Below are 12,330 nucleotides of genomic sequence, written 5' to 3' on the forward strand. Positions count from 1 at the left end.
ACCACTATTAAAATTTTTTTCTATTCCTTACCATTTTCTCAGAAGTGTGCCCTATGTTAACTATCACTTGAGGATATAGTTTAATATTTGTCTCCACTTCTGGTGTTAATGATTGAATCCATGAATGGCTCTGCGGTCAAATTTTAATGAGAGAATCTGGCATGGTGGCAGCCAATTCAGAAGATAATTGGGTCTTCCAAGCAACCTCAAAGCACAACATGGAGATACCCTCTCTTTTTCACTGCAATATGCTGGACCTGTGGGATCACAAAATTAAAAACAAAATGATGAGTTGCTCAAGTTCAAAAAGCCCAGGAACATGGATTCTCCTAAGTTCCTGCATCCCATTCCTCCTGTTCCATATGTTGTCCAACTGCAGCGTTGCTGTGGTAGCAGGAAAATCTCCACGCAGATAGACTTTAGTATATTAAGTACTATCAGATTTGAATGTAGATGTGTGGGATATGAGATTATAAAAGGCAAATCAACCACAATTCAGGAAAATTTGTTCAGGTGGTTTAAAATACACAATTCTCTATTGGGAGGAAAATGAATACTTAGAAAATTTTCTGATGCATTTTTGAATAATCTGGCAGTTATTAGAAGTTCATGATTGCTTTTTTAATAACAATTAGTTGAAAAATGTATGCACATTAGATTCATTTTGTAACAAAAGGAACCCCTGTTGAGACTATTCAGAAATAAAAATGTTTTATTTAGCTATTTTTCTAGTTCTAACCTTCCAGAATACATGATCATTATCCTTGTTTATTAAAGAGAACAAAGAACATTGGAAACAGACATCAACTAAGTAATTGTAATGCAAGGTAATTTCTTGGTATTTAAAAACTGTTTGACACCTATGTGAGTGTGTGTGTACATTTCATACACATAATTGCTGAAATATGGTGATAAAAAATAGTTTAGAATATTTTGTAATCACAAGTAGATCATTGGAAAAAATGCTGGGACTAAAAGAGAGTTGAAAACAGATACATACTTATGAAGATACATGCATAACTAATTGAATGACATGCACATGCATATACAAATAACTATATAATTTAGTTCATTTTCTGGTTAACCAGCTTCCCTGGACCACTAGGGGTCCATGAGGTAATGATTAGGATATTCTGGATATTCTAAATATTTCAAAGGCCTTAAGGCAATTGTAAATTTAACCACGGTATGATTCACAGACTAATCACGTTTCTTAGCTTTTAGATAGAATGACATGAGTTCTGCCTGGAAATACTGGTTTCCTCAGTATTAGAAACTCTGACAGGCCTCTAATTCTAGGTCTTTGGTAAAAATGGGGTAGTGGCTTAACAATGCGACCTTGGAACAGAGCTTTAAGAATTCAGGTTCTGGAGTCAAAAAAGACCTGGTTCCAATCTTGGCCCCAACGTTCACTGGCTGCCTGCTTCATAAGGTTTTTGTAAGGAGTAAATAAACTACCGCAATTAGAATGCCTAGCACTGATCTCCCTCAGTAAATTGTGGCTATTAAGATACCTGTTAACATTACAGAATACAGCTGCTTTGTAAAATCTTTCAAAATAAGGAATCTAGGACTAAAAATAATAAAATAGACCATTGGTAATAAAGCAGGTTTAGATAATGTTTAAAAGTGTAGTTTCTAATTCAGCTTTCAGTACTCACATGGATGTTCTCAAAGATATGCACCAGATATATTATTACTAAATAATATTTTTCCGAAATGTGATTAAATAAAAATTATGTTTTTGTGACTGGGTTGCCAGGCACTGTCTATTAATCAGAATAACCACTGTGGCTAATGCAACCAGTTAGCACAAGAACAAGCTTGTCAAAGGAACATCTCCAGTTACTAAGAGCTACAACCCAGGGATGGTATAGTTGCCGTTGAATTAATCTGTTTTTTAGAGTGACATTTACAGATGGTGGATAATGGAATAAAGCCCTCCCTGGGGGGTTATTGTGAGCAGCCAAGTGTCCAAATCTTTCTCCCTCTCCCAAGCCTCTTGGATCACTTATACCAAGAGAAAAAGAAAAGAAAAAAAAAAAGCCAGAAAATGCCTTGCTGTGATAAAAACACCAGGGATTTCAAGAACATTGAGATTCAACAGGGAGTGCTATGCTTAATTCCAGGGCTCCATCACAGCCACAGTGGCTGAATTTCTATCAGAGGGTCCTCTCTGAGTTGGTCTGCCCAAACCTGAAATTCTGATATGGCTGGAACATTAAGGTGGATTTGAAGATATACCCTTAATAATAATGCCTCATATTTTGTGGTGCCTAAGAGTTGTATTTATATATACATTATGTCATAAGATCCCCACAGCAATCATTTGAGGGAGAAAAGGCAGGATGCCATTATTTCAGTTTCACAGGTGAAGAAAAGGGCTTGGTGTGGTTAAGTGGTTTAGCAAGGCCCTCAGTGAATAAGAGACAAAATCAAGGTTAGGTCCTCAGTCTTTTGACCTCATGTGTGGCATTCTTCCTGTATGACCACACTGGTTTTTAATATGGGGTGATTTATTCGAATGTCATAGGCAAAAAAGCTTTGCATTGATAAAGTAGACTTAAATTGTGAGAAATTATCCTGATGTTAATCTCTCTGTAATTTGTTCCTAAGCTTTCTTTTTCACCTATTGTTTTATTTCTTAAAAAGCCACATGTGGGGGCTTCCCTGGTGGCGCAGTGGTTGAGAGTCTGCCTGCCAATGCAGGGGACACGGGTTCGAGCCCTGGTCTGGGAGGATCCCACATGCCACGGAGCAGCTGGGTCCGTGAGCCACGATTACTGAGCATGTGCGTCTGGAGCCTGTGCTCCGCAACAAGAGAGGCCACGATAGTGAGAGGCCCACGCACCGCGATGAAGAGTGGCCCCCACTTGCCGCAACTAGAGAAAGCCCTCGCACAGAAACGAAGACCCAACACAGCCATAAATAAATAAATAAATTAAAAAAAAAATCTGTTAAAAAAAACACCCATTAAAAAAAAAAAAAAAAGCCACATGTGGGGTTGTGAAAGTGGATTTCTTTTTTCTCTCATTAGGCTCAAACTATGAAAGATGTGATTTTGAGGATGGACTCTGTAGCATGATGCAAGATCAGAGTCTGCGACTTGGCTGGACAAAGAGGAATGGGATGACTGGCCCATCACCTCCATTTCATGACCACAGCGGTGATACGTCTGGTAAGTGCTTTGAACTTCTTTTTTTTTTTTTGGTCAAGTGGTTGGTAAGGACAGTAGAATCATGGCTGATGGTTAGATATTAATGATGATAATGTCTAATTTTATACATTCTTTAACTATATTCAAGATATTTATGATTCTAAAATGTCATATTAGATTATTATAATTGGGTTCCTGGGACCCCAAAGGTCTATCTAGATAATAATTGGGATTTTCTAGCTATTTTGACTCTGTAAGGAAACTGTGAAATTTAAACATAGTACTACATAGATTAATTTGTCAAATATCTTTGCTTTTGTTTAGACTGATTTTAGCTTTCTCTAGTAATACTTGTTTTCTTTGGCTGACTAGAAAGCTCTGATGCGAGTTCTGGAGCCAGATATTTATTAATTTCTTTATTTGTTAACTAATGAAGTTCATTCACTTGCCATTTTATACCAGGTGATTAAGATATTTTAGTGCGCAAACCCTGACTCTGTGCCTGCCTTCATCTGATGGGCTTACACATGGTATGAAAAGAGGTAATCTTTTGCCTGGTATAACTAATTGAAGCCTGGTGATTTGTTAATAAAATTTATACTTCTCTCAAATAAATACAATTAAATGTTAAATATGAGTATTCCCTAGAGACAATTTAAAGCGATTAGATGTTAGTAGTTTGGAAATGTTTACATAAATACTATACATGTGGTTAGAATCCTGGTGCTGTGACTTACTAGCTATATAATCTTGAGCAATTTACTTTGTTAAACCTTGGTTTTCTCAACTCTAAAATCTATCATAAGATAGGATTTGAGAGCTAAGTAAGATATTTTAAGTAGAACTTGTCATAAAATATCTGATAAAAGTTGATGTTTAGTACATTTCTGAATAATTTTGGTGTTCCTGATTTTAACCCTTATGTAAGTAAAATGGAGTTTATTGTCCTTGGCTTTGATGACAAAAATACGTTTTAAAAAAGAATTTTTAACAATTGTTAGGAATAAGCCAACTTTATCACCAAAAATAAAAACGGGGGGAGCCAGACTTCACAAACAGGACCGACTCACTGGAATTACGTAAAACATTTATTATGGATACAGTTGTGTTAGATGGTGATATTAAATCTGGTTCCCAAATTTTAGCCATTGTGATACCATTTTCCTTTTAGGACCTCCTCACTGTTTTTTCCTTTTACTTAGAAGAAGATTTTTCACAGTGTACAGTTACTTACCTTAGTCTCCATCATGGGCAGCGTACTTCGTATTTTCTTTTTATGTTATATGTGGCTCTGATTCTCTTCTTCTTGCCGCCTCGTCTTGAAGTTAGACAACATCAGGGTCTCCGTCTCTTTTCTTTTCTCCTCCATTTCCTCCCTCTTTCTTTCTTCCTTCTCTTATTTTGCCATGCTAATTTTTTGATAGCCTAGTAAAGAGATAAAATGGGATCAATTCACATCAAAATTGAGATGTTATATAGGCAGACACTATCTTAGCTATATCGCTTGGTTTAATTTAAGATCTCTGGAGTCAGACTGGTTGTGTTTGAACCCTGGCCCTGCTAGCCTGCTAGCTGTGTGGTCTCAGTTTCCTCATCTGTAAAATAGAAATAATAATAATACTATAAGCCTCATAGGGAAAGAGGGGCAAAATGTTGCCTAGCGTAATAATTGAAGGCTAGTGATTTTAATAATAGTGATGCATCTCTTATAACTACAATTAAATGTTAAAATATGAGTATTTCCCTAGAGGCTGCTTTAAATAAGCAAATGGTTTGCCTTCAGATATAAGGTGCTTGAAAATGTTTATGGAAAAAATAGTCATGCTGGAATCTTGTCTCCATTCAACAATCCTTATTTCATGAGTATTAATAAAATTTTTGATTAACTTACACTTGAAATCATTTGTCAGTGCTCCAGATTAATATTTTTCATCATGTAATCAATGCCTTGAGAAGTTTTCAGAGCTAAGTTTGAAAATCTATTAGAACATTAAAAACATCACTGTGTCAATATTTGAAGTCTACTAAAGCTTGAGGCAGAGTGATTAAGATGTAGTATTGATTTTTAAAAGTGTATAGCATTGTAATTAGATAAAATAGTATCATTACAGAAATTCAAATACATCTTTGCAATGATAGTAAAACTTTTTTTTTTTTTTTTTTAAAGGCATGATGGTGGAAGGATGCTTGATTTTCTTAAAATTTTATTTTATTTGTTTATTTATTTTTTGGCTGTGTTGGGTCTTCGTTTCTGTGCGAGGGCTTTCTCTAGTTGGGGCAAGCGGGGGCCACTCTTCATCGCGGTGCGCGGGCCTCTCACTATCGCGGCCTCTCTTGTTGTAGAGCACAGGCTCCAGACGCACAGGCTCAGTAGTTGTGGCACACGGGCTTAGTTGTTCCGCGGCATGTGGGATCTTCCCAGACCAGGGCTCGAACCCGTGTCCCCTGCATTGGCAGGCAGACTCTCAACCACTGCGCCACCAGGGAAGCCCAGTAAAACTTTTTTAAAAGAATGGAATATAATAGTTTTTCTTATAAGAATATAAAAGTTTTTCTTATAAAATATGAGTTTTTCTTAATTCTTATAAAAATAAAGAGTTTTAAATAATTCTAGAATTCAGCTCATGGTAAAGGTGATATGTGAGGTTTTTAAAATGTATAGTTCTCTGTAAACCTAAACTGTATAGGTTATCAAAGATAAAAAGAATTTATTTGGAAAGTTAATATTTCCTTTTATACCACAGATTATTTTTCTTATTTGGGTATTTAAAATTAGGTTTAAATGGGATTATGAGAACTTTTGTTATTTTACCCAATGGCTAAATTGGGTCTAAAACCCATATATTATATTATGAAACACACACACTATTAAACAGCATCCAGTCTTTTTATTTTGTTCTAGGGAGGTATGATGATAATAGTCTAGGACTGGAGGTCCTTTGCTATTCTCCACAGACACACCTGCAGGACCCATTTCTGGGGCATTTCTTTGGTCATGTGGGATTGTTGGGCAGCACATAATAGCTTTGAAAGTTTCATCTACACTGTGTTTCTTAATTTATGGCCATATTAGCTCCATTTTGCCTAGTAAGCTATGAACAGGATCTGTGAACCCACTTATGTTTTATTTGTATGTCCCCCCCACAAGAGTTTATTATAAAAATTTTCAAGAAGGTGAAAAAGTTTGAAAAAACTTACTGTGACTAACCATATACCTACCACTTAGGTTATATAATTAAAATTACTATTCTGTGTTTGTTTTTCAACATCTATCCATCCACCCATCCCTTTCTCCATCCATCAATCTGTCATATTTTCTATGCATTCAGAGAAAGTTGCAGGAATAACTTTACCGCAAATACGGCAACATGGTATCATTAACTAGACGTAGAGATCAACAAACCATGTCCTGTGGGTCATTTTCCTATTTTTGTAAATACAGTTCTATTGGAACACAGCCATGCCCATTCGTTCACAAATTGTCTGTGGCTGCTTTTGTACTACAGTCTTGGAGTTGAGTGGTTGTGACAGAGACCATATGTTGACAAAGCCTAAACTATTTGATCCCTCAAGAAAAAGTTTGTCCTTGTGCTGGAGTTAGGTATTCATTACAGTTCTTTTTTTTTTTTTTTTTCCCTCTGAAGTAAAACTTACATTATATGAAAATACCAATTTAAATCTATCAATACTATTGGATAAGTTCTGACAAATGCATTCACCTGTGCAACTCAAACCCCTAACAAAATGTGAAACATTACTGTCACACCAGAGAGTTCCCTCAGGTCCCTTCCTAGCAATCCTTACTCCCATCCTCTGCTCCCAAAATAATCACTGCTTTAATCCCTTTTCCTCTTCCATAGATTAGCTTTGCCTATTCTAGAACTTCGTATAAATGAACTAGTGTATTATATGCCCTTTTGTGTAAGGCTTTTCTCACTTTGCTCTCAGATTCATCCAGCTTGTAGCATGTAACATGAGTTCTTTCATTTTTATTGCTGAGCAGTTTGCAATTGAATAAGTTTACTCGTCCGTTCTCCTATTGATGGACACCTGTGTTTTCTTCCTGTTTTGGGCTATTATGACTACAACTGCTATGAACGTTTTTGTACAAGTCATTGTGAATATATGTTTTTAACTCTCTTTGGTAAATACCTAGAACTGAAATGCTGCGTCAATGGATGTTTAGTTTTATGAGAACTGCCGGAGCTTTTTCTAAGGTAGCTGTACAATTTCACACTCCTACCACAATCTATGAGACTTTCTGTTGTTCTACAACTTTGTTAATATTTTCTATTTACTGGTTTCATTTTGATCATTCTGCTAGGTATGTGGTGGTATCTCACCGTGGTTTGAGTTTGAACTTTCCTGATGACTGTTGATATTGGTCTCTTTTGCATGAGCTTATTGACTATTAATATATCTTCTTTTGTAAATTTTCTGCTCATATTTTGCTTCATTTTTATTGGGCTACTTGTTTTTTATGAATGAGTTGTAATTTTTAAAATAGGCTCTAATTTTGGAGTACATTCACGGCAAAATTGAATAGACATCACAGATTTCCTGTACACCCCATGGTCCCACATACACACAGCCTCCCCCCACTACAAAACTTCCTCACCAGAGTGGTACATTTGTTACAATCAGTGAACCTACATGGACACATCATTTTCACGCAACGTCCGTAGTTTATATTAGGGTTCACTCTTGGCGTTGTACACTCTATGGATTTGGACAAATGTATAATGACATGTATTGATATGCATTTAAGTTTCATCCATGTCTTTTCACGGCTTGATAGATCATTTCTTTTTAGTGGTGAATAATATTCCACTGTCTGGATGTACAGTAGTTTACCCATTCACCTGCTGAAGGGCATCTTGGTTGTTTCCACATTTTGGCAATTATGAATAAAGCTACCATAAACATCCAGCTGCTGGTTTTTGTGTGCACGTAAGTTTTCATCTCCTTTGTATAAATACCAAGGAACATGACTGCTTGATTCTATGGTGAGAGTATGCTTAGTTTTATAAGAAACTGCCAAACAGTCATCTAAAGTGGCTGTACCATTTTGCATTCCCATCAGCAATGAATGAGAGTTCCTTGTACCAGTTTTTATATATCTTGGCTTCCCATTCTTTCTAAGATTTATGCTTACAAATATTTTCTCCAAGTGTGTGGAATGTATATTAATCTTCTTATTGATATTTTTGATGAGAAGTCTTTAATTTTATGAATCCACTTTTTCTATTTTTACTGTGTCAAATTTGTTGGCATGAAGTTGTTGTTAAGAGTCAGTTATCCTTTCAATGTCTGTAGAATGTATAGCAACAACCCCCCTTATTCCTGCTGTTGATTATTTATGTTTTATCTCCTCTCTTCTTCTCTTCTCTTCTACCTAGGATTTTCCTTTTATTTATTTTTCTTTTTTTTCTTATTTCCTGATGTGGACATTTTGGTTCACCAGTTTTGATATATACTATTCAGTTAAAACAGTTTCTAATTTCCTTTGTAACTTATTCTTTGGTCCATGGATTATTTAGAAGTGTGCTGTTGAATTTCCAAATATTATGTTTGTGGGGTTTTGACATACTATTATTGACTTCTAATTTTAATTACCTTTTGGTTAATGCATTCTTTTATTTCAATCTTTTAAAATATTTTGAGACTTAGTTTATGATACAGCATATAATCTGTCTAGGTGAAAATACCAGGTGAATTAGAAAAGAATGTGTATTCTGCAATTATTGGGTATGGGGTCTATAACTATCAGTTAGGTTAAGGTGATAAAATAGTGTGCAAGTCATCTGTCTTTTCTTATGTTGTTTTTACGATATATTTTTTCCTATTGTTTGTTTTCAACCTATCTGTGTCTTTATACTTAAAGTGTGTCTCTGGGAGACAGCATATAGTTGAATCTTGCTTTTGTATCCATTATGATAATTCGTTTCATTGGAATGTTTAATCCATTTAATTTAATATAATAGTTGGTATTGTTAGATTTATCTCAACATTTTATTATTTGTCTTCTGTTTGAACATTCTGTTTTTGATCCTTCTGGTCTCCTTCTCTGCCTTCTTTGGGATTATTTGAATATTTTTTAAAATCCTGTTTTAAATGGCTTTTTAGATGTATGTCTTAACATTTAATTTTGTGGTAACTCTAGGGATTATGGCATATACTCAACTCTTTATAGTATACTTAAAATTGATATTGTAAAATATCCTTATAATGTAGAAAATTTAGAAAAGCATAGGTCATTTATCCCTTTCTCATTGTCCTTTACTTTATAGTGATCCCATGTATTATGTCTATAATCTATAATATGTAAGTTATAAATCTTACAAGTCAATGCTATTTTTCTTTAAATATTATTAAAAATAAATTAAGAGAAAAATATTCTTTTATCATATTCATTACTTACAATAATCTCCATTTCTTCTATCTGAGTGTGTCTCTAGTATCATTTCTCTTCAGCATAAAGAATTTCCTTTAGTGTTTCTTATAGTCCAGTTCTGCTGATGATAAATTGTTAGTTTTCCTTTACTGAAAGTGTCTTTATTTTCCCTTTATTCTTGAAATATATTCTCATTAGATATAGAATTGTTCATGGACATATTTTTCTTTTAGTGCTTTAAAGATATTATTTCCCTGTCTTCTGGCCTCCCTATTCCCTGATGTGACATTCACAGTTATTAAAATGATTGTTTTGCTATATTTAATATAGCTTTGTTTTTCTTAATGCTATCAAGATCTTTTATGTTGGTTTTAATCAATTGGCTATAATGTGCCTAGGCATGAGATTTTAAAAGTCCTAATAAGGTTAAATAAGCTTCATGAATTTTAAATTGTTTTTCCACCAATTTTGGAAAGTGTTCTCCCCTTATTTATTCAGATATATTTTTCCATCTCATTCTTTCTCTCCTCTCCTTCTTGGACTTCAATCATCATGATGTTAGACAACATGTCTAACATATTGTTATTGAGGGTCTTATACATTTTGATTGTTTTCTCTTTTTTCACGTTGAATAATTTCAATTGATTTATTTTCAAGTTCTGTGATTTTTTTCTGTGTCATCTTTAATATGCTTATAAGCCTATCCAATGATCTTTTAAAAAATATCAGATATTCTATAAAAATTTTCATTTGATTGCTTTTAAATTGTGTTAATTTCTCTACTAAGATTTCTTATCCTTTCATGCATTATGAGTGTATTGTCCTTCACTGAGCATCAGTATAATTGTAATTTTAAAATCCTTGTCTCCTTCATCTCAGAATTGACCTCTGTTGACTGTCTTTTCCCATGGCATGGTCATATTTTCCTGGTCCTTTTTCTGTCAGATAATTTTGGATCATATCTATGACATTGTAAATTTACTACTGTAGAGTTTCTGCAGTCTGTTATATTTATTGAGAGTATTTATGATTGATTTCGTTTAAGTAGATGATTAGCTTGCTTAGACTCAAATTGAGAATTCTGTTTTGTAGTTTAGATATCAATTCAGTAGTCAAATATCAATTCAGCTCTTTTAGCTTTAGTTACTAGCAGTGTTCCCTGCACATTCATGCTTCAGTTTTAGGCAGAGATTTGGGTAGAGTTTATTCATAGAACATGGGTCACCCCTTTTTCTGTCTCTTTTCTTTCTAGAATTCTGCCCTTTATTTATGGCGGACCTGCATGTCCCTGGCTTCTTTACCTGATTCTTCAGGCTAAGGAAATAGCAACCTTTCTATCAGTGTTTTAGCTGCAGTGGTAGCTTAACCTCAGGCCAAAGCTTTTAGGTTTTCCTTGTTTTTTTAATATAAGCATTATATTCATCACTGGGTTTTCTAACACCAGGATGTCCTAAACTGATCTATGCTGCCCTTTCTGAAGGGCACTAGGAACCATAATCTATTTCTCAATACATGGCAGGCTGTGTTATTTAGACAGTGATTTAGATTCTTTTATTAATAAGAAACAGCAAAAGACAAAAAATAGAAAAGAGTCTCATATTCTCACTCTCTAGATCAAGTTTTTATAGCCTTTATAGTCTTAATATCCATTTATTTTGATGTTAGTGAAAAAGTAATGTTTATTTATTATTTTATATATTAATTTAAAAACTTTTTATTGGGCATATATATTATTCCACACATTGTGTATGTGTAGCTATAATAGTGAACAAGAACACAGATCTTGTCCCCAGTGAAGCTGCAATTTAGTAATGGAGACATTAACCTGAACATTAATGTTCTATTCCAGGGATCTGCATATTTTTTTTAAAGGGCCAGATAGTAAATAATTGTGGCTTTTTAGGGTATACAGTCTGTGTCCCAACTACTCAACTCTGCCACTATACTGCGAAAGTTGCCATAAACAATACTTAAAGATAAAGCATGACTATTTTATAATAAAACTTTACTGATGGACACTGGAATTTATAATTCATATAACTTTCACATGTCATAAAATACTATTCTTTTGAATTTTTTTTAAACACTTAAAAGTGTAAAAACCCTTAGCTCTCAGGCCATGCAAAATCAGGTGGAAAGTGAGATTTGTCTGCAGGTCATAGTTTGCTGTCCCTTAGTCTGTTCAATAAACATTAATTGAGCATTTTTGCATCTGACAATATGCAATGGAGATACATAAGTAAAGGATAAAATTCCTCCACTAACAGATAAGTTATAATCTTAATTTTAGTGGTCAGTATTCAATTCATTTTTGTAGCAAACATAGGTGAAGCTTACTTTGATCTATACTCTGATTTTGCAAAGAAATCAACTTCATTACACTGTTATTTAAAAATTCATCTGAATTTTCAATTATGGAAGAGATTTTGTTACAGTAGTTAAGCCTGTTTCTTATAATAAAAATAAAAATAAGAATTGTGTTCATTAAGTGGGTATACAGTGTATTTTTCCACTTGTGCATCTTTAATATTGTAGTTACACTAGTTTAAAAGTAAAAATTACTTAATGATGAAAAATTTATTATGTTTATGAACATATATTTTTATATGTTGTTATCAATTGTTAATTTCAGTTCAAAAGCTCTTATTAAGCCCAGTGTGTGTAAGGCATCATGATAAAGGCTGTGAATGTTATAAAGACTTTTAAGATACATGTTGCATATTAGAGTGTTTATGATCTCTTTGGAAAGCATTCTCAAGAATAACCCAGTTAATTTTAA

At 34.0% G+C, this 12,330-nt stretch overlaps 1 protein-coding gene across 1 annotated transcript in view; it reads left to right on the forward strand.

Moving 5' to 3' along the window:
- Positions 1 to 12,330, forward strand: part of MALRD1 (MAM and LDL receptor class A domain containing 1) — a 620,077-nt gene that overhangs the window by 18,196 nt on the left and 589,551 nt on the right. The window contains exon 3 of the mRNA XM_068545334.1: positions 3,038 to 3,178. Within this exon, the coding sequence (XP_068401435.1) occupies positions 3,038 to 3,178 (141 nt within the window). The remainder of the gene's footprint in view (positions 1 to 3,037; positions 3,179 to 12,330) is intronic.

Source organism: Eschrichtius robustus, chromosome 1, assembly GCF_028021215.1.
Source record: "Eschrichtius robustus isolate mEscRob2 chromosome 1, mEscRob2.pri, whole genome shotgun sequence".
Classification (NCBI taxonomy): Eukaryota; Metazoa; Chordata; class Mammalia; order Artiodactyla; family Eschrichtiidae; genus Eschrichtius; species Eschrichtius robustus.